Below are 25224 nucleotides of genomic sequence, written 5' to 3'. Positions count from 1 at the left end.
ACACAAAGTAATTACAATGGAGAATTTGCTGCCAGAGGATATAGTAACAACTACAGACACAGACAGCTTTAACAGGGATTTATGAAGGAAAGGAAAGATCCCCTGTGCAAGCACCAGCTGTGTTCGACTCTGGGGTGACATCGCATCACAATGTTTTCACGGCAGACTTTTTAATGGGGTGGTTTGCCACTGCCTTCTCCAGTCATCTACACTTTCCCCCCAGCAAGCTGGGTACCCATTTTACCGACCTCGGAAGGATGGAAGGCTGAGTCAACCTTGAGCCGGCTACCTGAATCCAGCTTCCGCCGGAATCGAACTCAGGTCATGAGCAGAGAGTTCAGACCGCAGTACTGCAGCTTTACCACTCTGCTGGCTACCAGCTATGGCGGCTAAAGAGAAAATCCACATGAAGAGGCAGCAAACCTTTGAATCCCACTGCCAGGAGGCAACATCAGGGGAAGGCCTTAGCCTCTATGTTCTGTTGTGGAACCTTCAGAAGAACTGGTTGGCCATCCTCTAAACCAGGATGTTGGACCAGATGGACCACTAATTCGATCCAGCAGGGCTCCTGTTATGTTCTTATGCAAAAGAAATAGGAATCTCAAAGGCAAACAGATATTTGAACATGGCTCTTGCGGTCCTAGTCCAACACCCTAACCACTACACCACACTGGCGATCAAGATTGTTGACCAATTATTTATATTGCTAAGCATCTGGGAAGCAGTACACAAAGAGCATTTTGCAACCGACCGAAATAGCCACAGGTTAATTAAAAAAAAAGAAAGAGGCAAACGACACAGAAAACGCTGAATGATGCCAGTCACATGGTTTGAATTTCCCTGTGAAAAATCCAGAGAAGATGGAACAGTTGTCTTGCTATAGTGTAAACCAGGGCTGACCAAACTTGCTTAACCTAAGCGCCACATCAGATGTTTGAGAGCCATAAGATGGAAGGAAGGCAAGTAGATGGAGAAAAAGAGGTTGAAAGAAGGCAACTTTAAATGCATTTGCCAAGATGCTGGCTGGCTTGGTGAAGAGATTTAGAGAGAGACCTTCTCCAAGCCTTCACCTCCACAGGAGGTGGTGGCGGCCACAAGTATAGCCACCTTCAAGAAGGGTTTAGATAAAAATATGGAGCACAGGTCCATCAGTGGCTATTAGCCACAGTGTATGTGTGTATATAAAATTTTTTGCCACTGTGAGTGTTGGACTTGATGGGCCGTTGGCCTGATCCAACATGGCTTCTCTTATGTTCTTATGTTAAGCCAGCAGATTTTTTTTGGGGGGGGGGGGGGGCTTTGAGAGCCACATAGTATGTGTGAAAGATCCACAAGTGGGTCCCGAGCCACAGTTTGGCCACCCCTGGTATAAACCGTACCAGGGAGGAAGTAAACCTTCGCGTACCCTGTGGCACTTACTACGCGCTGAACAAGAAAAGACTTGGGCTTCATCCCCAGGCACACTCCCGGTCCGGTTCTGACCCTTCTCCTTCCTGTGGTTACCCCTGCGCCAGTTTTGCAGCCCCAGAAAGACCAACCAGAACACAGGCGCGAGCTCCCAGCTCCCCCGCAAACTGGGCCAAGCACCGCAGTGGCGAAAGCGCTCTTCTCCTCTAGGGGGCGCCGCCCCGTACCGGAAACGCCCGGAAGTGCGACTGCGCACCTCCCTTGCAGCCTCTCGCGGCGGAAACTGGGACGTAGCTTGGCGCAAGGCATCGTCATCCCGAGCCGCTAGGTGAGTAAAGGGGGGGGACGCGGTCCCGCCGCGCCCCTTGCAGACTCTGGGGGATGGGGGGGAGCCGCCTAAGGCAACCCAAGTCCACGGCCGGCAGGGATTCCCATGGTGGCGCTTTGCTGCTGCATGAAAGGGGAAGATCGCTGGATCGGCTAACATTAACACCCTTCTCTCCCCGCCCCGCAAGGATGGTGACCGACGTGCAACTGGCGATTTTCGCCAACATGCTGGGCGTGTCGCTCTTCCTGCTCGTTGTCCTCTATCACTACGTAGCCGTCAACAACCCCAAGAAGCAAGAGTGAGGATTCCTTCTCACACACACCCCCCTCAAGCAGGTAAGTCGGTTGTCAGTGCCCCTTCCCTTCCTCTCCTCCCGTTTGGCTGGAACTGCTGGTCCCTCAACCCTTCTTCCTCTTTTTTGGCAGAGCAGACACCGCCAGCGTCGTGCCTGGGAGAACAACAGCCTCTTCCTCGCTGTTCCCTTGGACAAGAACAAACCGCCTGTAGCTAGGATGGGACAGACTGGGATTGAAAGCAAGGGGTGGCACAGCAGGGCAAAAATGAGCTCTCTCTCTCTTTTGTTGTCAAACAAAATTTATTAATAGAAACATGTTACAAGACAATCTGGTTTCAAAAATAGCTTCCAACCTGGTAACCAACTATATACAGCTGCAGAAATGGCCTTAAGGTGGTGATGCCCTCTGCCCACAGATCTGCAGGGGGAGGGGAGGCTGGCTGTGTGGTGAGTCGGCCTTTGAAAGAGACTCCAAATGCAACTTTCTGGGGTTTGCTGATTGGGATGTCCACTGTGTGGGGGAGATGATCTCACTGAGATCTCCAGAGGGAATCCACCCAAAGACCCCTTTTGCCTCCTTATGCTGGAACATCCACGGTGCAGATGAAAGATCAAAGGGCCTGGTGAAGGTAGCCGAGAAGGGGACGCCAGGAAGACCGGCCTGGCTGTACTGTTTAGGCCTTGGGTGCCTTGTGCAGCTGACTGAAAGCAGTTGTGTGGAAGAGGGTTCTTATGTCTGGAAGGGTGGCTCCAAGCCAGCACCAGCTGCTGGGGCTGAAAGAGCAGCTTTGGTTTAAAAGGACAGGGATAGGTGGGGGTGATGGATGGGCTGGGAACTTGCTGGATGTCAGTAGGCAGGGTGTCTCGACACGTCTCTCCCACAGTGAGGAGTCAGGTGGAGTCGTCTTGTGCCTGGCATGCTGTGGGGTGGAGGCTCCCGAGGAGCTGGAACAGGTTGGCTGCAGCTGCTGAGCCCCCCCTGGCAAATCAGGCCTCTGTGCAGAAAGACAGGATCTTGTGGTAGGTGAGCTGGGGGGAATCTGCACGCCCTGGGAGATTCTGAAACAGAGAGATCTGCCTCAGGGGACTTGCAAGGGCTAATACAGCCCTCCTGCTTTCAAAGGGGAGGGTGGGTGCTGCCCATGTCTCATGGAGTGCGCTTCTTCTTCCGCTGCCTATGGGACAGGTGCTCGAGTGGAGGGCAGCGGCTGCAGATGAGGGATGCTGCAGCAGCTTCCTTAGCGGAGCTCCCCCTTCCCCGTACCTCGTCCAACAAAACCTTAGGAGTGTTGCACAGAAAAAGTGGCTCTTCCCTCTGCTTCGTTACAGTCAGCTCTGGCACTTCCAGCGAGAACTCTGGAGGGAGAGGGAGATGAGAGGATGGATGGACTCACCGGCAGAAGCATGTCCCCAGGTGAATTTGGGGTGTGGAACTAATGAAAATGTCACTGTTAGAGGAACAGCATGTTTGACTACAAGGCAGCTCCTTCCCCCCTGCTGTGCAGGAACATACCTGGCAGGGAATTCTGTGCTGGCACCTGTGAGGACGTATATTTCCACACTTTGAGAGAGGAGTCGTTGCTGCAGGTCTGAAGCCTGAGTACATGCTGGCCTTGGGTTTTCCTGCGGATGGGGATCCGGCTGGGTCGAGGGACCAGTATCTCCAGGCTGAAGGAACAGCAAGGGCAGGAGCACTGGGACAACAGGCCACCAGTCCTTATGGTCCAGCTGTTAAGGCAACAGCTGGAACTGGTCAGGCTGTAGGGCCCCTGTCCCTGGGGAGTTGTACACTATTCACTCATAGGTCCTTGGGCGTTGGGAAGGGGAGGTAGGAAAGCCCACTCCCAAGGATGGCCCTTTCATATGGTCTGTGGCACAAAAGGGAAGACAAATAGCTCCCTTTGTGACCACTAGGTATGGGCGTGTGATTACTCTCGTCATGCATCTGTTACCTGGATGGCTCTCGTAGCTTCTCACTGTGCAGTCGCCTTGAGAGATTCTGCAGAGAGAGAGAGAGAAGTCAGGAGGGAGGAAGCACACAAGCCAAGAGCTTCCCTAGCTTGGCTTGTGCATGGCCTGGGTTCTGTAGTTTAGTTTATTTGGTTTATATCCTGCTCTTTCTACCAAAGCAGTCTTAAGAGTGACTATGAGAAGCAAAAAGGTAGGTATGGGATCAGGGGGTGACCAGGCAACTGGATCTTGGGGCAGGGGGAAAGAATAGAAGCCAAGTCTCATGTTTCTTGGCAGGTACAGTGCTCTCATGGAAGGGGAGTCTGGTAAGGTGGAGATCTTTGCCCGGCAACTATCTGCCCCTTCTGGACCAAGGCTGCAGCACTGCCCTTGGATTCCTCTCCTGGAGAAAAGCTATCAGCGATCTAAGGAAGCTGGCCTTGTAAAGCAGACTCCAGCCCTCCTTCTCCCTTTACCTGGAGCAGCGCCAGGCTGCAAGGTGGAGGGGCCTGTAGCTTCTCTTGGGAATGCTCTGCTTTTTGCAGTCCATGGCAGGCAGCTGCTAAGGTATTTGCCTTATTGCCCACAAGTAGTCCATGGTGACCAGACCCTGTATGATCAATGAGAGAGGAAAACTAGTATCATTCTCATTTGTACCAAGAGCATTTGTGATAGGGCCAAGATTACAGCACGTACGCTTAACTGAAGCCTACACTGGCTCAAAGCAGAGATGCTCAGGCCAAGAGAGGCCATGGTGTAGGCAGGGACATACTTTGCTGTCCTCCCTGATGCCCCCTGGAAATCAGACACCCTTTAGTATTGTATCATCCCCACGACACCACCACCAAGTCACTGGGTCAGACAGCATTTAGCTCAGTGAGCCCAAGAAGCTCTCACTGGGCAGTCACAGGTTATGCTTGCAGAGGCATCCCCCAGTGTTCCTGAAGCACTCACTGACAGACCCAGAATGTACTGTCCTAACACAGCCCGCCACCCCCCCCCCGCTTCCTGGTGCAATAGCTAAACAAAAATGGCCCAAGGAAACTGCATCTGTTGAGCTGGCCCTTCCTTTGCCTATGCTGAGACTGCAACACTTTTCCTCCTCTATATGGTGCTGCTTGCAGGTTTCTGTTACAGCTCTAGGGCCTATGAAAGGAGGCAGCAGAACACTGGCAGGCAAGAGCCTGCCCTGCCTACCTACCAACAGGACTGGAACCTGCTGCCTGTTACTGCTTTCATTCTTTACTCCCTGCAGTGATAACCGAGTCCCTGGCCTTTACTGCCTGAAGTATGCAAACCATCTAGTTCTTTAGCATGAGGCTGTGTGTGGTGGGAGTGCAGTGAAATCAGAAAGGCCTTGCAAAGAACATTAAGGCTTGCTTCAGAACACTGATGGACAGCTAGTTTAGCAGGATGCCATAGCTGGAACTGAAGTGTAAGAGGGTGGCTCTGTTGGCCTTTATGCATGTCTGCAGCTCCCCATGCTTTGGTGGTTTTACCTCCCAGGGTACAGTCCCTTGGAGGAGGAAGCTGTGCCAGTCCACAGCCATTCCAGCTCCAGGATGTTTCTTGCCAGGCCTTTCATATTTCAGTGTTCTCTCACCAGACAAGCTTAAGAAGTAATTTCTGTGCACTCTTTTGCCCATACCACTTGGAAACCTACATCTCAGGCACCTCTGCATGCACAAGACTGGCTCTTCTCTCTTTATTTTTTAAAGTATTGTGTGTACGTGTGTGTGCATGCATGTCTGGAAGACATGATCGACTTCTGGGGACTCCTACTGAGGCTTGGATGCTCATTCAGGTAGCTATGTTGCCTGCACCTGTGTCCCAGCCCTGATATTCCTTGGAGGTCTCCCATCCAAGCACTTACCAGGGTCACCCTTGCTTAGCTTCTGAGATCTGATGAGATTGGGCTTGCCTGGCTATACAAGTCATGGCCAAGACTGGCTCTTCCCTTCAATGAGAGGCAGTACAGCAAATTTTAGAGGGGGGAGGGATTGGAATAGAACAATTTGTCCACTTGAAGGATGGAAGGAAGTCTTTGGATAGCTCTGAGACACCTGGCTTTCTCTTTAAAACTGACTGTTGTGACATTTCTTTTACTAAAGGTTTTTACGGCACATAGTTTGGCAGCAAGCTAGGGAAGTATATTTGCGGTAATGTAGAACACTTGATGCAGGAACTGGTTAGCCTGACCCTGGAAGCACAGCCTTCTAATACTCCACAGAGGGCTGAAGGAACAAGATCTCCCTTCCTAAGGGACAAGGTCCGTTCCCCAGCTTGGGAGTGTTCAGTCCTGCTGAGACTGCACTGCTCTATACGCTATCCATATCCAACCTCGATCGTTCTCCAAAAGTCCCAACTCATTTTCATGAATGGAAAACAGCCACCACAGGAGGTCCCTCAGAGCTCTGGCTAGTCGTGTAGTAAGGGAGAAATTTTAAAAATATGACTGAATTAAAGATTCCCTACATATTAAAAGTTTTGCACTTCTTTTAGCCAAGTATTTGCTCTCTGGGAATCCAACTTGTTTTAAAAAAGCACAAAAACATATCCTTTCAATTATGTGAAACTGAACAAATGATAACTTAAAATTGGAGAGACTAAGCCAATGGAAAGCTTTGATCTCACCAAAGCAAGAAGATGAAATAGCGTGCATATCTTCTTCAGACTTGATTCAAAGGAAGCCTTTAAGTACCTCCAAGATGTCTGACTTTCTCTTTAAAACTGACTTGTGACATTTCTTTTACTAATGGTTTTTATGACATGTAGTTCAGCAGCAAAGTAGGGAAGTATCTGGGAGACAGCAGTGCATACCACCTGTCTGCTCACAGACCACAAGCTGGGAAACAGAATTGAATTGCATTCAGCCGTCCACTCTATGTAGCCCCAAGGGGTCCATTTCTTACTTGAAGTCCTGAGGCAGAATCCACTTTGACAATACCTGTTTTGGTTCTTGTCAGACCAGCATCAGTGAGTCACACGTCAAAGTACCTGTTTGACGGCTGAAAAGAACATGTGGCAAAGGCAGATGCCATGCAGGGCTCTTGTTCTGGTGATTGTTTCCCAGAAGGTATTTTTAAGATCTCGCACAAGTCTTCCTAATCTTTTGTTTTCTAAGATGACCGCTGGTTTTAATCAAATCTGTTTCAGACCAGCTGAATGAACGCTCTGAGGGGCACAGCTCGCAGGCCAGCATGAGCTACGCCCTGTACTCTAAGAAAAGCAGCAGCCCCAGGGATTGATACCTTTACAATTAGGCAGTCTCGCACAACCATTGTGTGTGTGTGTATGCATCGGGGGGGGGGGGGGGGACAAGACTGGAACAGCTTGAATGCCAGGTGGGGGCTGCAGTTCTGGATTTGGTCTCTGTGTTCTAACCAGAGCTGCAAAGATGCCACAGGGATTAGGGGTACAAAGGTGGCGAGAATTAGGAACCAGAGCAATACAGGTAGAGAGCAGCAGATCGTTGGGAGAGCTCATTCACTTCTGCACACAAACTGAGCAGCTGTCAGCAAGGGAACTCGAAGGAATAAGAAGAAAATGCTGCTTGGTGGGACCATAAAAGCTGTGAGCCACAGGAGGCAGAAAACCTCTGATGGACAGGAGTCTGAATTCTGCCCAGTTCAGATATCCTGTCTAGCAGGATAGGTACTTGGTGCATCAGAAAGCAAACCGTAAACTTTGCTCCAGCAGGAAAAACGCTAAGTCAGCAGAGGAGATGGATGGAATAACAGCCACCTTGACCATGAGGAAAGGTGGGGTAGAATTTTTTAAATAAATACACAGTTTGGGTAGAGTTGAAGAACAAGTGGCCGGAGGCTGTGCCAGCAAGTAAAGCAGGTACTTGAGAGACCAGAATTGCTTTCTCTGCAGTCTTCCCCACAGTTTGTCTCTGCATTTGCTTAATATCCTACTAGGTTTGGTAGGAGAAGAGCTTAACCGCTCTCCCTCTGGGCAAAGAAATCTGGCCTAGCAAGTTCAGCCAGGGAGTTGACCTTGGCTGCCAGCAGCCTCATGCCTGGATCTTAGCTACCCAGACAGCACTAGCAGTGAATTGGAACTGGCAGGGATCTCCCTGTTAGTACATAGCAGCTTTGTGCATGTAGCCTATTGCCCTTGACTTCCCTGGTGGGCTGATTTACTCAGGCAGCAGCAAATCTGAACTTGCTGTTGCAAAGAGGTACTTTGGCCACAGAAAGAGGGTGTGTGTACATGCAGGCAGAGGACGGGATACGAACCTGACCCGCCGAGAGTGGCTGAGAGGGGGCAAGGGCCAAGACTAGGAGGCAGCTGGAGGTGGGAGACTGTCCAGCCCGAGGGAGGGAGAGGTGGAGGCACCTGGATGCTGCTCACTGCAGCTCGCAGCAAGGTCTGATGCTGGTGGCGCTGCTTCTCCTGGACTCGAGGCTCTAAGCAAAGGGAGAGACAAGCGAAAGGCCAGGTGAGACCAGGGGTCTTTCTGCCCCCACCCCTGCTCTCCAAGCTCCCACCTCCTCTTCTGCAGAGCTGGACTGAGTGTGCTCCAGCTAAAAGGGACCACCCAATATGAGCAGCAGGCACTGGCAATAAGGGGAAGGGAGGGGAGATCCACTCTCCTGTCTCCAACCAAGGCCGACTCCAGATGATTCCGATCGGTAATGAAAGAAACGAAGCCAGCTGTCCTATTTCTTCAACAGACAGGGCTGAATAGCAGGAGCAAATATATAGCAACTGGGCTCAGAGTACCCTCAAATGTGGAATGCAGACTTAGGCAAGGCCCACAGCCAGAAGAGGAGTGAAAAGCACCAGCTGTGATGTTATTTACTGTCAGGCTGTAGCTCTCTGTACCTGGCAGTCATGACAGCAGGAGGACCAGCATCCTCACCAGCAGACAGAAGAATTCCTTCCTTCCCTGTTTTGCTGCCCGCCCCCCCCCCCCCGCCCCCTCTGGAATCCCTGTCAGTTTTGATCCACCCCAGAATGTGTTCTGGAGGCTCTGAGCACAGCTGCAGACTATTGAACCCTGGAAGCACAGCAAGTTCATCAGCCTTGTTCCCCCCTCCCTCCCGGTGCATGGTTCAACAAGAAAGAATGGGATACTCAGTGGCACCTCATAAGAGAATGTGCTGGTAGGTGGGTGTGAAAGAGAGGAGCAGAGCATTGATTGTCCCCTAATGTGCCACAGCAGGATCCTGCTGCATCAACTGCTCAGCGCACCCTGACGATCTCTGCATCAGGGTGGACACCCCCCACAAACATGATGGCTGGAACATTTTGCTTTCTACACAGGCCTGGCTTTCTACCTCAAAAGAGGGATCCCTGGAGGCGATGGCAGCACCGCTGGGGCCAGCAGTGTGGGAGAAGGTGACAGGCATGGCTTCTTCCTGTCGTCACTCATTGAGACCGTGGCTGCATCCAAGGCAAGCCCCTCTGAGATGCTGGCAGCAGCAATGCATCTGGTCTTGCAGCCCTGTGTGGCTGCGGCCAAGCACACCCCTTTCTGTGTGTCCCCTCCATGCCTTCGCAAGACTTTTTTTAATTTAAAAAACCGCATTTGGGTCAAAAAGGTTGCCTACCCTTGATCTACATCTGCTGAGAGATGAAGGGGGAACTGTTTAGACTGCCCTGTCCATTCATGCTGTGGGCAAGACAGAACTTCCTCCTCTCCCATGAGTGGGCTGGTACTGCCAGACTGCAGTTGGAATAGATGGAAAAGGGCTAGATGGGCTGACTGCATAAAGCAGTTGTCTGTGTTCAAGTCTATTTTCTACCCAACAGGCAAGGCCAAACAGATTGGACCCCCCCCCCCCCAGGTACAGAAGGAAAAGCCATTCTAACAAGCAAGCAGAAGCAGGGAGAACAATTCACATTAAGTGGTTTCTTGAGGCAAGTGGCTAGATTCAGGCAGGGAAACTGGCCGTGATGGATGTATTGACCCAGCTGTGTACCCTTGGAGTCACCAATCAGTGGACTTCAGGTACAGGGTTAGGACTTGGACTGGGGAAGGCCTGCTACACGACTTTGTTCTGCTCTGCAGCTAACTAGATGCCCTTGGTCACATCCCTCTTTCAGCCTCATCTACATCACACTGCCCTGAGCTTGAAGAAAGGGTGTATAGGGGATATACAGAGGAGGTGACTGAGCAGCAGCTGAACTTGGTGGGAGGTGCTGGAAATGCAATGTGGTTAGAGAGCTGGACCATGATGTGGGAGTCCCAGGTCTGAATCCCTACTCAGCCATGAAAGCTTGCTCGGTAGCCTTGGGCCAGCTTCACTTATCTCTCTGAACTACAGTTGTGAGGATAATGGTGTTGTATGCTGCTTTGGATCCTCAATGGGAAGAACAATCAACTATAAATAGCTAAATTAAAAAATTACAACCCCAGAGCCTTGTTTCAAAATTGGTAAGCCAATTTTGTAACTTAGCTGCCTCTTCCCCTCCCCAGACCCAACTATCCATTCCTTAACATATGGGGGGAACACAAGTTTTGCTGTCCTGCACAAGCTGTTGAATGCTGGCCTCTCTCAAGGCAGGGGAAGAGGACGGGGCACTCTGTTTGAAAGATGGACAGTTTTCACAAGATGCTGGGGCTCCACTGAAAACCACCTTTATTTCTGGAGAAAGAGGCGCCATGCCTTCAAGGGTGCCTGTGTCGGCAACAGATCCACTCCCACATCCACTGGATCACTCCTGCTATGGATCTACCAGGCAGCTTACCTCGTACAAGCGCCAGCACCCTTGTGACCCCTTTCGGAGGGTTCTGGCCCATGCCCATAGGGGCAGGAGACCGGGAGCAGCTGAAGGTGAAGCTAGGAGAGGTCTTGACCTGGGGAGATGTCTGCTGGCTGCTGTTGCTCCCGCTGGTGCCATTGCTGAAACTCCGGGTTCGGCACAGAGAATTCTCAGAACAGGAAGCAGAAAGCACACTGGGAGGAAATGGGAAAAGTCAGCGTAAGAGCTGGGGCAACCATCCCTGAGCAACGTTTTTGTTTTCTGGCACAACACACTAGATTTTTGGAACTAGACCCACCCGTCTGGAATGGATCTACCTCATGTTCTCCCCCCCAGCCTTTGCCATAAGTGAAGGTGCTATGATTCTCACGTGCAGTTCCATGCATCTTGCATGTGTGGATCTGAGGAAATACGCTAATATTAGCATCAGAACACAGCAGGGCATCTCTGATTTCCCACTGAAACTACATGCAAGAAACTAGCATTTATTAAGGCAGCCACTTCTCCTGGGCACCCTTGTCTCAAATCAGGTTGGGAAGACGGGAGAATCTAGGGAAGAGTGTCACCCTCATAGCCCACTGTGTGCTGTGATGATTCCCCACAAGGGATTACTCAGGTGTGGGCTAGTAAAGGAAGGAAGGAAGGAAGGAACACAACATCTGCTCAGGAACCTGTTCCTCTCTGGAACTTCCCCCAAACCACAGCCAGCTTTCAGGTTCTCCATGCCTCCCAAGAGATCAAATCCACCCCACCCCCTTCCAGTAAACTGCTGCTAGGAAGAAGAGGGCTTTTTGCTTCCTCCGCCACATGCAATAGCATGCTAGGCAAGGGCTCAGTTCTGAACATGCTCAGAAAAAAAGACCTACGCAGTCATCTTCCAGAGCTGCAGGTGGCTGACTGCACCTGCTGAACAGCACAGCAAAGCCTTGAAAGTGGGTTGGCTGGGGAGGGAAGAGATACATGCACAGGTACAACAGGGTCCAAGTGAGTCTGTGAGACAGAAATCCAAGTCTCCCCCCCACCCTCTTCTTGCTGTGCTCTGAGAATCAAAGTGGGCTCTGCCTGCAGTATGGCCACCTGACACCAGGACCCCAGCCCAGTCTCTTACTTGCCCCCCTTAGGTGGGGTTTTGTTGCCCTTCCTCCGGCTGTAGCCTGCAATGCCCCGCATGCCGCGCACATGCTTCAACATCCAGGCTCGCAGGTTGCTAAGGCAGCTGTGTTCAGACAGGATAATTCGCGGCCAGGGGTTGCATTCTGCCATGTCCAGCACTGCGATTGCCAGCGCCCTTCCAACCTGAGTATGGCAAGAGATGTCACTAGACCCTGGGTATTGTGGCCAAAATTATGTGTTTTCTAGGCAGGGCAAAAAAGCCAAGGAAAACTCTGCTAGGAGCTGGGAGCCCTTTCTCTTCCATGGAGAGACAGCTGGAAATATCAAGAGTCCCTAGCTAAGATCCTTGAACAGCCCATTTGTGTCCCCTCCTCCCTTTTTGCCTACTGAGACCAAGGCAATGAGGACCAGCCCTCAGCCCCTCAATGGGCTGTCATTTATTAGATACTGTTGGAGGCTAACTATGTCCCAGCACAAGATGCCATATCTCTTATGCTCCTGGCCCATATATGTGTTCATGTCCTTTCATAAAATAATGTGGCAATGGAAAAACCACAGAGACAGCTAGGAGATTCAGAAGCTTGATACAATGGTCAGAGAGATCTGTCAGGCCTGAACAAATAAATGGGTCCTCTAATGTGGACTGCTGTTCATCAGTGGCCTCTAGACATGAACTCATGAAGCTGCCTTATATTGAATCAAGCCAATAGCCCATCAAGGTCAGTACTGTCTACTCAGACTGGCAGTGGCTCTCCAGTGGCTCAGGCAAAAGACTTTCACACCACCTGCTAACCTGACCCTTTCCACTGGAGATGCCAGGGATTGAATCTGGGACATTCTGCATGCCAAGCATATGCTCTATCACAGAGCCACGGCCCCTCCCGCAACATGGCAGTTCTGGAACTTCTTGATATTCCCCTTTGAGGGGAAAAAAAGCCACTGGCTGGAGAAGTCTGTTCATTTCCCTTGCCTTCTGTCAGAAAGTCTCTCTTGGAGGAGCTCAAGGTACCACTGGTAGGATGCTGGGCACTTTGTGATTTACATTTGGTGCTCTTAAGATTTACTGTCTGCTGCATACCAATGTTTTGTGGACCACAAAAACAGGAGGCTTACAAAGCACCAGGCAACCACAATAGAGGAAACATGACATTGGACAGAGTACAGGTTGGACTGGCTTTGACAGTTATCTTCGTAGATCTTATCCAGCCTGTGTGGCACAGGGTCTAATTCTCAGCCTTCCTAAAGAATGCAGTTCATTTACATCTCAGGAACAGCAGCACCCCAGTCTAACACCCATAGCTTCAAGTCTAGAGAGCCAGATCACGAAAAGGTCCCCGAGATCCTCCAATCAAAGGTTTTTCTAGAAATCTTCCCATTTTGGCAGCTAAAGAATGATCTGCCAGGGCACATCAGTCCTCATGGCCCACCATCACAGGACCAGAAGCAAACTCAGGAATCCTGAGCCATTGGCTGTGCCGACTCCTGGTCATCAGATTAGGACCAATGATAGACTGGGGGAGGGGCTTTACCCAACAGACTTCTGAATGGTTTCTGCCACTGACTTAAGCAAAACAGCCTAGCTGTGAGTCCTGTGCTTTGTCAGTTCCTTCATCTGTTCTCAACATTTTAGGTTCCATTTTCTATTAGTCTTTCCTGGATGTGACCATCATCATTTGGAGGGGATTCCATCCTGCACTGAAGCAAATGCTGGAATTATACAGCTTACCTAGGATTACTGGGGTGAGGGAGAAGAGAAAGGAGGAGACTGGTACCTGCTCAAACAGCTCTGCGGTGTATTTAGAGGGGAATGTCGGGAGAGGCGGAGGGGTTGCCCGCCCATTATCGTGACAGGCTGCCGGAACAGTATTCACTGATCGTCCTGTGTTGTAGTTGCACTCCAGCGTGTAGCTAGAAAACAGAGGCAAAGGCCATCACTACTCACACACAGAAAAGCATTTTGCCAACCATCAGGATGTGGGGGGTAATCATGTCAGAGACTGAGGATGGAGAAACAGACAAGTCTCTGGGCTGCTACATAACAGAAAGAGAAAAGTCAGTAGCACCTAAAGGATCTTTTTTTTCTTTGGAGATTTTTAAACAGAGGCTAGATGGCCCTCTGACACCAATGCTGATTCTGTGAACTTAGGCAGATCATGAGAAGGAGGGCAGGATGGGTTGCATCTGTGCTTAGTTCTCATGGCCCTTTTTTACATGTTTAGGGAATGCTGTTTACCACTTTGAGGTGAGGCAGCAATTTTTCTCCAGGCCAGACTGTCCAGGGATCCTGAAGGATTTTTTTGCCATCTTTTGGGCATGGAGCAGGTGTCCTTGGGGGGGGGGGGTATTTTTGAGTTTCCTGCATTGTGCAGGGGGTTGGATTAGATGACCTTGGAGGTCCCTTCCAACTTTATGATTCTATGATCCATATGTGATTACCTACCTTGGCTGTGTTCCGATTTGCCCTTCTGCCAAAATGAACTGGTCCAGGTGTAACCTGTCCCTCCTTGAGTTTGCCCTGTCCCCCAATCTTAATACAGCTTTGGCCTCCCCTGCCTCTCAAGCTAAATGGTGCAACTACACGTATGGACCAAATGAAACATGAAAGAACGTGCTCATTCTGCCAAGATTCTTTAGTGAGCAACTCCCCTAAAAACCATCCAGGAAGGTGCAGAAGACTGTGGTCTTCTTGGGAGAGTCATTCCATGAGCCAGGTATTGTCATATGTTCATGCTCTTTGGCCTGAGTCTTCCCTATGGTTCTGGTCCTGTGCCAGAGATGGATGGATTCTGCTGGTCTGCAACCACACTGGGCAAGTATAGCATCCAGTCTGCAGAGCAAGATTCAGCATCCTAGGGACCCCAACTTTTGCCCTACACCTCCAGACCTGGTGAAATTTCAGAAGCCAGGAAAGAAGGCAAAGGTGCAGGTTTCTTCCATCTCCACCTCTGCCAGAAGGACAATCATGCAAGCCACATGACAATTTACTTAGAGTACATAAGGATTCTTGGGACTAGGCTTTAGGGCTCTTCTCTAAAGACCAAAGCTGCCCAGGAGTTGCACATGTGGAAGGGGCAAGCAGATGGAAATTCAGTAGAATCCCTTGAGAGCACACACCTGTGAATGATGCCCGAAGCCTTGTAGATGGCCACCCGCCCACTGCCCTCCTTAGATTGTCCATCCCGCTTGTCTTTGGCATACATGTTCTTTTCTGAGAAGTTGCAGCCCGCAAAGTCAAAGTGAGCTGAGTTCAAGGAGATGAGTTTAGGGAACAGCATGTTCTCAACCTGCAAGATCAAGCAGAGGTTGGAGCAGGGGAGAGACCATTGCCAGGCACTGAAGCAGACAGACAATCTCCCCCTGCCCAGGAAGGCACAGCTGGCAAGAAAGAAACAATTCAAAGAATCTGAAGCCAGTTGAGAAGTGGCCTGTCACAGACAGGGATTCACTACTGATTTGTTGACAGCTGGAAGGTACCTGCAGAAGACCCTAATCAGGCATCAAGTGCTAAAGCCAGCAGCAGCAGCCAGCTGACAAGGTTCAATGGCCCAGCCATTATCTCCAGCTCAGCCCAGCCCAGCCCAGCCTCAAGCAATGGCCATCTAACCATTTCAATCCATTCCCCATATCTTTCTGGCTGTCAGTGTATATGTACCATGGTGAAATGGCTGCTAGGCCTGGAGTGTGGATGGGAAAGAGGGGAAGACATGGTGGAGCAGTCAAGAGACTCTAGTGGGCCCAGTGCCCTCCAATTAATAAGCCACAGGAGATTAAACAAGTCTATGTGATCAAGCATGGCATCCTCTTGGAAAGCACTCCTTTGACCCAGCCACCATGATCCTGACAACAGCACAGCTTCAAGTGGGCCTGGGGATTGTGCCTGGTAAACTCCTGAGTTCACCCCCCGAACAATATATAATTTCTATTGTTTGTTACTTTTCTGTAGCTGTTTGAGTGTTTGCGCACAAAAAGGCACCAGTCTCTAGACAGTGATAGAACTGCACCACATGAAGGACAGTAGCAGTTCCTTCAGCTCTTACCTATCTGCTGGTGGACTGTAGCACACTACTGTGCACATCATTCCACCAACACAACACAGATTACAGTGACAAGAGTCTCCGTGCTGTGTGTTGCCTCAACGTTCAGCTGCGTCCTCCAAAATGAGCTGCCCCAAGTGGGGATTAGCTGATTAGTAAATATACAGCCAGTGTGGTGTAGTGGTTAGTGTGTCCATCTAGGATGTGGGAGACCCAGGTTCAAATCCACACTCTGTCATGGCTGGGTGCCCTTGGGTCAGTCACACGCTCTCAACTTAATCTACCCCCACCGGGTTATTATAGATAAAACAGAGAAGGGGAGACTGATGTGAGCCCTTTTGGAGTAAATAATACATTTCTGTACACACATCGCTCCCTCTCCAACATTCCTTTAGATGGTGCTCTGACAGAGTACCCTGCTGCTATTCAAAGAATCTCTACAAAGGCCAAAAGAAGTACACAACTACAGCACATCAAATGACAGGTCTTGTTCCTGGACATGCCCTCCACTCCTCACCTGGTAGGCCTCATCAGCAAAGTTGTTCCCATACATGAAGCAGCCACGCTTGGAGGCATGCCCATGGAGATCAACATAGTAGGCTAGTCCGCTCTCCTGGGGCGGGATAGCTTCAGGGATGGGTGGCGGGCTTTCCGCTTCATCCTCACAGTAGTCAGAGGTTGGGTCTTCGGAGAGGATCCAGGCATCTTGGTCCTTGCTCCCTGGTGCCTCCGAAGGCTGGGGGTCCTGAGACAGGGGGACGCAGGCATCTCGGAGACGGTTGCGGAGGTTGTTGGCTTTCTCCAGCTTGGAAAGGGGGGCCTCCTCAGCTGGTAGGCAATTGCACACAGAGTGCTGATTCGTCACCTTTGTGCTGAGGGGGGAAACGTGGGGCTGCCAGTCAGGGGAATCAGGCTGAATGCGGCTGTGGACATGGTGGTACAGCATGACAGCCTTGGCCCCATATACAGCAGGGTGAAGCTCTGCATCAGGGTCCAAATACTGGCGGTTGAGGTTCACTCCACGGGAGTCTGTCCTGTGGGGGAGAGAGGAAGCAATCTGGGTGGGGAGTCAGGCTGGCTGAAGACGCCTCCCTCCTTGACACTGGGTATGCTCTCTATCCCAGTTTCTATGCTGGACCAGTTGCAAAGATGAGAAATTGCAGCCCCTGCCCCTGCCAAGCCAAATAATGTCAAGCCGATCACTACTTCGCAAGCTGACCCACAGTGCCCTGTGTCAGGATCGAGGAGGCCTAAGCCTCTTCTACATTCCTCTGAACAATGGAGGCAGAACTGTGACAGGAAGTTGATTGTGCCAGCTCTATTCGTGGCAACCTATCCCAGGCCACTAGCTGCTCTCTATCAGCTCTTTGCTTCTGAGAGGCCTCCCACAGGCATGCTCGAGTTAGGCCTCTTTGATCTGTTTGCTGTTGTTTCAAGGACAAGCATGGGCACTGCCAGGGGAACCAAAACCAGTCTGTTGTGGAGCCTGGAAGGAAGATCTCAATTATGGAGCGTGCATTCAAGAGCCACCTGGCCTTGTCTTTGCTGCCTTTGCTAAACCTCTACAAGTGCCAGTGCTAAACACAAGTGTGCAGCCACAGCCAGCTAAGGACTTGCTCCCCTCCCACCCATACTACTGGTTGCTTAGGTGGCAGTCTCATCTGCTCCCTGAGGCCACAGTGCTTGCAGCAGCACTCACCGGTAGTGGCCCCGCATCACTCCATCCGGGTTCAGCATAGGGATGAGCTTAAAAACGTACATGCGACGCAGCATCTGGGCTCGAGGATCTTGCTCCCGCAAGATGAACTCCAAGAAGCCGTTGAAGACGAAGCTGGAAGGTGTCTCGCCAGGGTGCACCCTGCTGCTGAGAAAGAACACCTGGCCGGGGGAGGGGGGGAGTGAAAGAACTAGAGGCGCTTCCTAGGAGACACTGAGGAGCAAGAGATCTACTTCCCCACTCATTGCTGTCCCTCCCCACCTTATGCTTTCGGAGGCATGAGCAAAAAAACCCACCCCATTTAGCTTGTCAAAGCTGCAAAGACCACTTGCAGCATTTGGCTATAGATCCGTGGCTGTTTCCATGGACTAGCAATTTTCATTCCCTCCAGCTAGCTCCTGAGCAAACACCCACCTTGGTGCCTAAGTAAAAAGCCTCCCGTGACGAGTCTTTCTGCATCTCGTGCACAACATCACCCTGCTGGGACAGCACACCAACTCACTCTCTTTCCCATGAAGCAGTGCGGTCGAGGTGTGTTCACATCAGGGAACAGCTTTTCCAGCCGGGCCTCCCGCTCCTCCAGCATGCCATGGAATGATGTGATGGTTAACAGGTCCACACGGAGCTTGTCCAGGGAATAGCAGAGCAGCTCCCGATGGTAATAGATGGTATCTAGCGAGCTGGAGAGAGTGAGCAAGTTCCATTAGAGTGGATCAGTGCCTGCTCAAACAGTACCTACCCTCCAGCTCTGCCCACCTGGTCTCAGGCGTCTGTCTGGACCTACCCCAGCCAGCCACACACCACAAGGCCAGAAGGAAGTCCCAAAGGGGGCTGACAGCTGACTGGCTCATCCTGCCTTATCCTTGCAGAATAGAAGCCCCGCTATTGCTCCTTGCTGGGGGAAAGAGAGGAAGGACGCTGAACCCCAGGCAGAGAGCAAGAGTGGCATTTGGAAGAGAGCAGCCTTCTTCCTATGGTGTGACAGAGCTGGTCTTACAGTGCCCCAAAGGTCTACCACCAGGCTTGTTGCTCCCAGCCCCTGGCTATTTGCTGCCTCCCCTTCTCCCACTTGAAAGGATAGCCTAGGTCTGGGGAGGAAATCAAGTCAGTCACTTACGGCATATCCCTGGGTGGGGCCTCCTCCTTTCTCCCCTTTGCGTGTCTTCCTCTAGGGCACTTTCTCGCTCTGTGGGCGGTGGGGCGTGGCTTTCCCGCAGCCTTTTTAGGGTCTGTGCCTGCCCTCCGACTAATTGCGCTACAACGCTGGACACTAGTTTAAATGGACAAGTGAGGGTCCTGCTGAGTTTAGCTTTCCCCATTCCACTGCCCACCCTCAGCTCAGCTCAACACTTTTCAGTGGTTCAATCCCAGCCTCCCCCACCCCAGCAAAAACAGCAACACCATGCCAAAACCAAGCAGGAGTCCAGCGTATGTTTTCACGAGTCAGAAGCCACTTTCTCATCTGAACTGATGAAGCAAAAGCTTAGACTGGAATACATTTTGATTGTCTTTAAGGTGCCATCGGACTCCTGCTTTATGTTGCTGCTACAGGCTACTAATTAAGAATAATTCTTTGCTTCCATCTAGGGCAGCTCCAAGTGGTAAGAGGTTAGAAATGAAAATAGCCAGCAAAAATGACAACTATGCCAAGATGTGATAGAGGAAGGGAAGGAATTTATCTTCCTGTTCAGATCATCCTACAAAGACTTACGTCTTTTTCAGTCTTCCAACATGTGCACAAACAAAAGAATGGCCCAGCTGATTCAAAGAGGAGGCCAAAGCGGCCCAAGGACAAGATAACTTCTAGGACCAAACCCTGCCAACTGGCACACCTAGACAAAGGGTTGTGGACTTCTAAAGTTTACTGTTAGCTTGGCAGTGGCTGCTGTAGATATCCAAAAGTTCCCCCCATTAAAGCACAGAGGGAATGGAACAAGAGAGTCATGCTAGGGCAGATGGCTACTATCTACACTCTTACCCAGATTAAGCCAGCTCTCCTTCGCACAATGCCTAGTTAATCTGAACAATTAATCACAAACTATGCAGATGGCCACTACTTGAGACTTGACCATTTAACGAGATAAAGGCTGCAGAGTGGTAAGCTGCAGTATTGCAGCCCAAGCTCTGCTCACGACCTGAGTTTGAACCCGGTGGAAGCTGGGTTCAGGTAGCCAGCTCAAGGTTGACTCAGCTTTCCACTCTTCTGAGGTTGGTAAAATGAGTACCTAGTTTGCTGGGGGTAAAGTGTTTATGACTGGGAAAGGCAATGGCAAACCACCCCATACAAGGTCTGATGTGAAAATGTTGTGATGTGACGTCACCCATGGGTCGGAAACAACTGGTGCTTGCCCAGAGGACTATCTTTTTAAAGGCAATTAGACATGATGGGGAGAAAAAAAAGATACAATGGGGAGAAAAAAAGACTTCTATGGTCTGGCAGACTCTGGGGGCAGGCTTCAGGAAATGGCCATTAGCTTCAGAGTTTCCCATGAACATCTGGATTGTCATTTCTGAAAACAGGGCTGCATTGAACAAGTCTGACCCAGAAAGACTATTCATATGCTCTTAGAGAATCATCACAGCAGCAAGGGCAGCAATGGAAACAGAAAAAAACAACAAGAGCCCTGCCCTGACCCAGAAAGTCAGCACTTGCCTGAGGATGTTTCCTGACTAGTGACACCCAAACGATTCCTCAGTACGCACAAAGTGACACCCAAACTATTCCTCAGTACGCACAAAGGAAGGAAAGCCACCAAGGAGAAGTAGGCACAAGACCTGCTGTGACTTGAACAACATTACCAAAGAAGGGGCATGTCCAGAAAGAAGGCACCCTTCCATCCCAAGGGACTGGGTTTGACTGGCACCTAAGAAAAACCAGAGTCCCTGTTCTGCTATGATCTTCCATGTCTCACAAAAAATCCCAGCTCTTGTTTTGATTTGGGATTGGATTATGCCTAGAGCGGAGGTTGCCATGCTTATGTGTTTGACAATACTGTGCCAAACATTGTATGCACACAACTGACCCATGGGTATCCTTCAAGAGCCACAAGAGAAAAACACACACATCATCTTGGGATCAGGGAACTGCTGGCTCATCCACAACAAGCTCCTTCAACTAGAACCCTTCTTAGTCTTCTTGTTCAGTCTCCTCTAAGACCTAGTGCTGGGCATGGGAAAGGTGCTCCCAATCCAAACAATACAGCTGTGCAGGAAGACATGCCATAATTACTGTGTACGAAGGAAGTACTTTGAATTTCTGATATTTTGCACCTATCCATTTCCTCCCAATTTTTTCTTGAATCCCCAAGCCTAACTAGCCTTCACTGCAGCCCCTGGTGGGTGTCAAGTTCCTCCTCCATCTAGGAAAAGCAAAGGTTGGAGGACAATTTAGAGGGACTAGAAGTGCAGAAGTCACTTATCCAAGCACCACAGGATTGCTGGAGGGGTGGGGAAAGCCTGTCTCACTATGGGCTTCACAGCTGAAATACTTCAAGCTGTGAAAACCTTTTCTTAAAGGAATCACAAAAGAAAGTGAGCAATTGTCTTTTAAAATAAGACCATAGACCTTAGCAATAAGACCCTAGTATAATCAAGGCGGACAAAAATGAGCCCAAAGCCAAACTGGGCTTCCAAGTCTAACTGTGCCTTGGCTGAAGTGTCTCTCCTTGCACATACAAGGTATCCTTGCTATGAAAACAAGCAATGGAAGGTGGAGAAACAGGCTGCTCAAGCCACCTTGATATGAAATCAGGCACAGGAGGGTCACAAGTGCACCTCCACCCCCCTTTCTCTCCTGCCATAGAAGAAGCCTCCAATGTTATCGAGCCCTGGGCCAACACTTCAGACTCTCCTGGCTGGACAACTTTGCCCATCCAACTCCCAGGGTAGTTTTGCTTCTTCCACATTTGCTCACCTGCACTCTAAACCTGAGAAGTGGTTCCCTGTCTTTTCTACAGCATGATAATGCTTGAACAGTCTTTACGCTGTGCACACACAAGAAACAGCAGGCTCTGTCTGCAAAGGACAGCTACTTTTGCCTATCTAGGCAAGGAGTCCCGGGACATTAAGGGGCAGGAAGAGGGGCAGCACCTGAAACATATCACTTCTTTTCACTGGCTCTGAACAACCAGAATGGGGTTAGTTGCATGGAAAACATGAGGCTGCAGCTTTATTCTCCTTGGCCACGTGGAGGGCCCCAGGGCTCTTCAGCACCACTCAGATACATTACACTGAGACTGGGAGATCAAGTTCTCGTTGGGTGGTTTACCTACTGCAAAAGGGTGATGAGAAGACGAATGAGACCAAAGTTTCTACTATATTTTTTACCCTGCCCTTCTTCTAAGAAGCTCAGGGAAGGCTTTCCTCTCCTCCACTCTATCCTCACAACCACCTTGTAAAGTAGGCTAAGCAGACAGAAAGAGACTGAATCAAATTTCCAAAAGATCTTCATGGCTGAGTGCAAATTCCCCTGTGTCAAATCTAAAGCTCCATCTATACCATACTGCAGCTTGATGAGTACTATAATCAACAATACCATGGCTTGGGTCCTTTGGGAATCTTTAGACAATCCAGGAGCTCCCACCCCAGGAAAAGCGCCTCTCCCACGTGAGAAAGTGTCTGGCTGTTCTTCACATGGCAATTGCACCAGATCCTTGATTGCCTAAGAGGGAGGGTGGGGTTGCTGCTGCTGGTCATGCTCACCTGATGGGAGAGAGGTGTTTGCATTCTGCAAAATGAGCATCCAGTTGTGCCAGCATTTCCTGGCACTCCGTGTAGGAAAAGGGATAGCAGAAGGCAAAGTAGGTGGTGGCACCTCGGCAGTCCAGGAAGCGATGCACAAAGGACAAGACAAACTGGGTATCCACCATCTGCACAAAAAGCGAAGCAGCTGCTGAACTGCTGCTGTTCAGGCAGGATCCCTGCCCACCCAGTTCCACTGCCTGCAACTTTACAGGTAGCAATAACCACAAGTATACTACTAAGGTGTTTCCATCCTGTTGTGGCTCTGGACTGAAGAAACTCCCCTCCCCAACAACGTTGGAATGACATACCCAGCAATTTCTGCCCACTGCCTCCCCTCCATCTTTTCTTTGGCTTTAGAATGCCTATTCTCAACCCCTCCCATACACTTGTTTTTGCAGAGACACAGTGTCTTCTGGCTCTTTCTGGACCACTCTGAGATATACTTTCCAATCTTTAGAGGGAGTAAGCTCAAAAACTTCTAGAGGTAGCAAGAGATCTGATGCTAGCTGGCACTTGAGAACCAGAAGTACTCTTCAAGTTGGCAAAACAAAAACCCTCACATTTCAAAGTTGGCAGTATCTCTCTGCCTTGTGTTGAGAACTGCAAGTTCTGACCAAAAACCCTTCCAGGGGGCATGAATAGGCCTCTGCGAATGAGTCTGCTTATCTTACTGCTTGACACTCCCCTCCAGCATGAGGGCAAAGCTACAAGAAGCAGAATTCCAACAGGGGAACTACAGCAGAGAAATATTAGTGGACTGACAGCTGGTAGAGTCAGGGCCCCTTGGCTTTTCATTTCTGTTGACTGGAGCCTGCAGGCTTCACTCCTGCCTTCCCCTGCCATGTGTAGCCCAAGCCACACCTGGATCATGCAAGCCCTTGAAAAAAGTTGATCCCCCACCCGCCAGTCACATGCTGCTTTCAGAGGCAACAGGAATGCAGGAGAGCACCCAATTGCAGGCAAGTGTGAACCCCAACGCACCAATCTGGTGTTCCCCGAGGGGCTTGCCACCACATGGATACCTCGAAGGCAGGCCGTTCACGGATCCGCTCCCAGCGGGGCCTGACAGGCACAGTCTTGACTAAGGGGGACATCCCTTGCGAGTAGAGCTTGGTCTGCTTGTTCATGTTCACAATGTGGATCTTGATCACCTTGCCTGGCATCCCCCCCCTCACGCTGAAATAAAACCAAGATCTGGGCAGAGAAGACAAGGAGAAAAAGAAGCAAGGTCAGATAGGTCTGCAGCCAGGGCTCTGTTTCTGTTCCCCAGCTCCAGGGGAATGGTAGCCCTGTTCCCCAGCTCATTGGATATACTTTCCCTTATAGTACCCCATATTGCTGCTTCTCACCCATGGGAGGAAAGAAATCACATTTGCTTGGCACCCTGCTCATAGTCCCATTAGCTACACTTCATCCCTAGAACCTGATGCAAAGGATTAGATAAATGACTGCCCTCCAGCCAGGTGCCAGTGAGGGACTCATAGAGCCACACCAGGCATCAACAGACACAATAAGCCAGCCTTAGCCCTGATAACTGAGGCAAACCGATCTTATCAGATCTTGGAAGCTAAACAGGGTCGATTCTGAATGGGAGACCTCCTTGAAACACCAAGACAGGGAGGACAGGGGCAGGCTCTCTGAATATCCTCCACGCCCCCAGAAGTTGCCATGACTTCCAGATGCAGACACGCACAAATCACAACTCCCCCCCTCCAAAAAAAAAACAAAAACAACGGATACAATAAGCCAGAGTGGCATCATTCACAAGAAGCAGTCAGTCTCCTGCAGCACTAGAGACAGAGGCTAAGAGCAACAGCATTCCCTTGGTTAAACTGAGTAGCCCTGCATCAGGACAATGGAGGCACAGGAAAGACCACTTAATAGAGCCTCTAAAGGCTGGAGGAAAACTTTGGGAATGGTAGCCCTGAAGTCCATTAATTATTAGTCAACTACATCGTTGAAAGAGAATGGTTCATACCATCAGTCTTAAAAAGGGCCCTGTTTAAGAATCCAAGTTCCCCCTTCCACCCCATGAGCTTAAGAGGCCCTCTGCCTGTCTCAGTATCTCTTTTACCTGTTTCCATTCTCAAATTCTGTGTCTGCGCAGTCTGGTTTGGTCCACACGTTAAATTCATAGTCAGCAATGGGAAGGGAGCAGCCAAACACCATCGATGCAGCACTGCCACCATTACCAATACAATCGCCTTCCCCGTCCAGGTGTTCCACCTTCTCCACATGAGCCAAATTTCCTGAGTCAAACTTGGAGCTGAACAACAGGCCGCCACAGCGTATCTCCATCATAACCTCGCCACCAGCAGAAAGAGTTCATCCTCCTCTCTGCGGCAGGTTGTTACGAGGGTTTTCTAGGGGTGAGAAAGGAGCTGTCACTTTTGGCACCCAGAGAGCTCCATTTCCACAGGGACGAGGGAATCTAGTTGCTCTCCCCTGTCTCAGGATAGAGAAGTGTAATTAAAACTGAGGAAGAACCTGTTTTAGGACTTATACATCCCAGCAATCTCCTCTCCCTGAAGTGCCTTCCCAGAGCACAAACTCAAATCCTATTTAGGTGTGACAATATGCAAAACTTTACAGATCACCAGAATATGAAAATGAGAATCTGAAGGACACCATTAACAAGGCTCCACACCAGGGGTCGTTTTGTAGAAAAATAGGTGGTGGAGCTCATCCAGGGATTATTATGCAGCTGCACCTACTATTCAATGGACAGGGAGGGGAACCCTCAGAAAGGTTCAGGAGCTGTGCTCCTGTGAGCTCCCACTGAATCAGAGGCCTGCTCCACACTGCCCTGCATGCACACACATGCAAAGAAACCCGCTGGGAGGGTCCTTACCTGCTCAGAACAGCAGGCTTCCGAGACAGCCTGTTGGGCCACAGCTCCGTTTTGCCCTGATTCTCCTGC

The 25224-nt window shown here is 50.3% G+C and overlaps 3 protein-coding genes across 8 annotated transcripts in view; 2 read left to right on the top strand and 1 right to left on the bottom strand.

Moving 5' to 3' along the window:
- Nucleotides 1-25224, top strand: part of LOC132580290 (cGMP-dependent protein kinase 2-like) — a 185941-nt gene that overhangs the window by 111048 nt on the left and 49669 nt on the right. The window lies entirely within an intron of this gene.
- OST4 (oligosaccharyltransferase complex subunit 4, non-catalytic) lies at nt 1598-2358 on the top strand. Of its 2 annotated transcripts, XM_060251068.1 has the most exons (3): nt 1598-1735; nt 1923-2070; nt 2161-2358. In XM_060251068.1, the coding sequence occupies exon 2, from the start codon at nt 1924-1926 to the stop codon at nt 2035-2037; it is 114 nt and encodes a 37-aa protein (XP_060107051.1). In that variant the 5' UTR covers nt 1598-1735; nt 1923; the 3' UTR covers nt 2038-2070; nt 2161-2358. The 2 variants fall into 2 exon arrangements, with proteins under 2 accessions (XP_060107051.1, XP_060107043.1); XM_060251060.1 differs by lacking the exon at nt 1598-1735 and having other exon boundaries at nt 1744-2070.
- Nucleotides 2312-25224, bottom strand: AGBL5 (AGBL carboxypeptidase 5). 5 transcript variants are annotated; one of them, XM_060250978.1, is made up of 18 exons: nt 25156-25207; nt 24379-24667; nt 23327-23498; nt 22263-22429; nt 18679-18831; nt 18064-18241; nt 17544-17722; nt 16362-16878; nt 14925-15094; nt 13583-13718; nt 11806-11993; nt 10683-10891; nt 8225-8395; nt 4457-4590; nt 3983-4029; nt 3544-3698; nt 3295-3386; nt 2312-3089 (listed from the first exon to the last, which is right to left on the bottom strand). In XM_060250978.1, the coding sequence occupies exons 2-18, from the start codon at nt 24603-24605 to the stop codon at nt 3018-3020; spliced, it is 2967 nt and encodes a 988-aa protein (XP_060106961.1). In that variant the 5' UTR covers nt 24606-24667; nt 25156-25207; the 3' UTR covers nt 2312-3017. The 5 variants fall into 5 exon arrangements, with proteins under 5 accessions (XP_060106961.1, XP_060106975.1, XP_060106953.1 ...); XM_060250992.1 differs by lacking the exon at nt 18679-18831 and having other exon boundaries at nt 25156-25204; XM_060250970.1 differs by having other exon boundaries at nt 2947-3386; nt 25156-25208.

The sequence above is a fragment of the Heteronotia binoei genome, chromosome 1, assembly GCF_032191835.1.
Source record: "Heteronotia binoei isolate CCM8104 ecotype False Entrance Well chromosome 1, APGP_CSIRO_Hbin_v1, whole genome shotgun sequence".
NCBI lineage: Eukaryota > Metazoa > Chordata > Lepidosauria > Squamata > Gekkonidae > Heteronotia > Heteronotia binoei.
The sequence above is the reverse complement of the archived record's forward strand: the minus strand, read 5'-3'. Positions and strand labels throughout refer to the sequence as shown.

Coding starts and splice junctions, on each gene's coding strand:
- OST4 (XM_060251060.1), top strand. CDS start 1,789: ATGGGGGGGAGCCGCCTAAGGCAACCCAAGTCCACGGCCGGCAGGGAT.
- AGBL5 (XM_060250970.1), bottom strand. CDS start 24,605: ATGATGGAGATACGCTGTGGCGGCCTGTTGTTCAGCTCCAAGTTTGAC. Junction 4,591..8,224: donor AGCCACTCTCGGCGGGTCAG/GTTCGTATCCCG, acceptor TTGATCATACAG/GGTCTGGTCACCATGGACTA. Junction 3,699..3,982: donor AAGCTACGAGAGCCATCCAG/GTAACAGATGCA, acceptor CTGTTCCTTCAG/CCTGGAGATACTGGTCCCTC.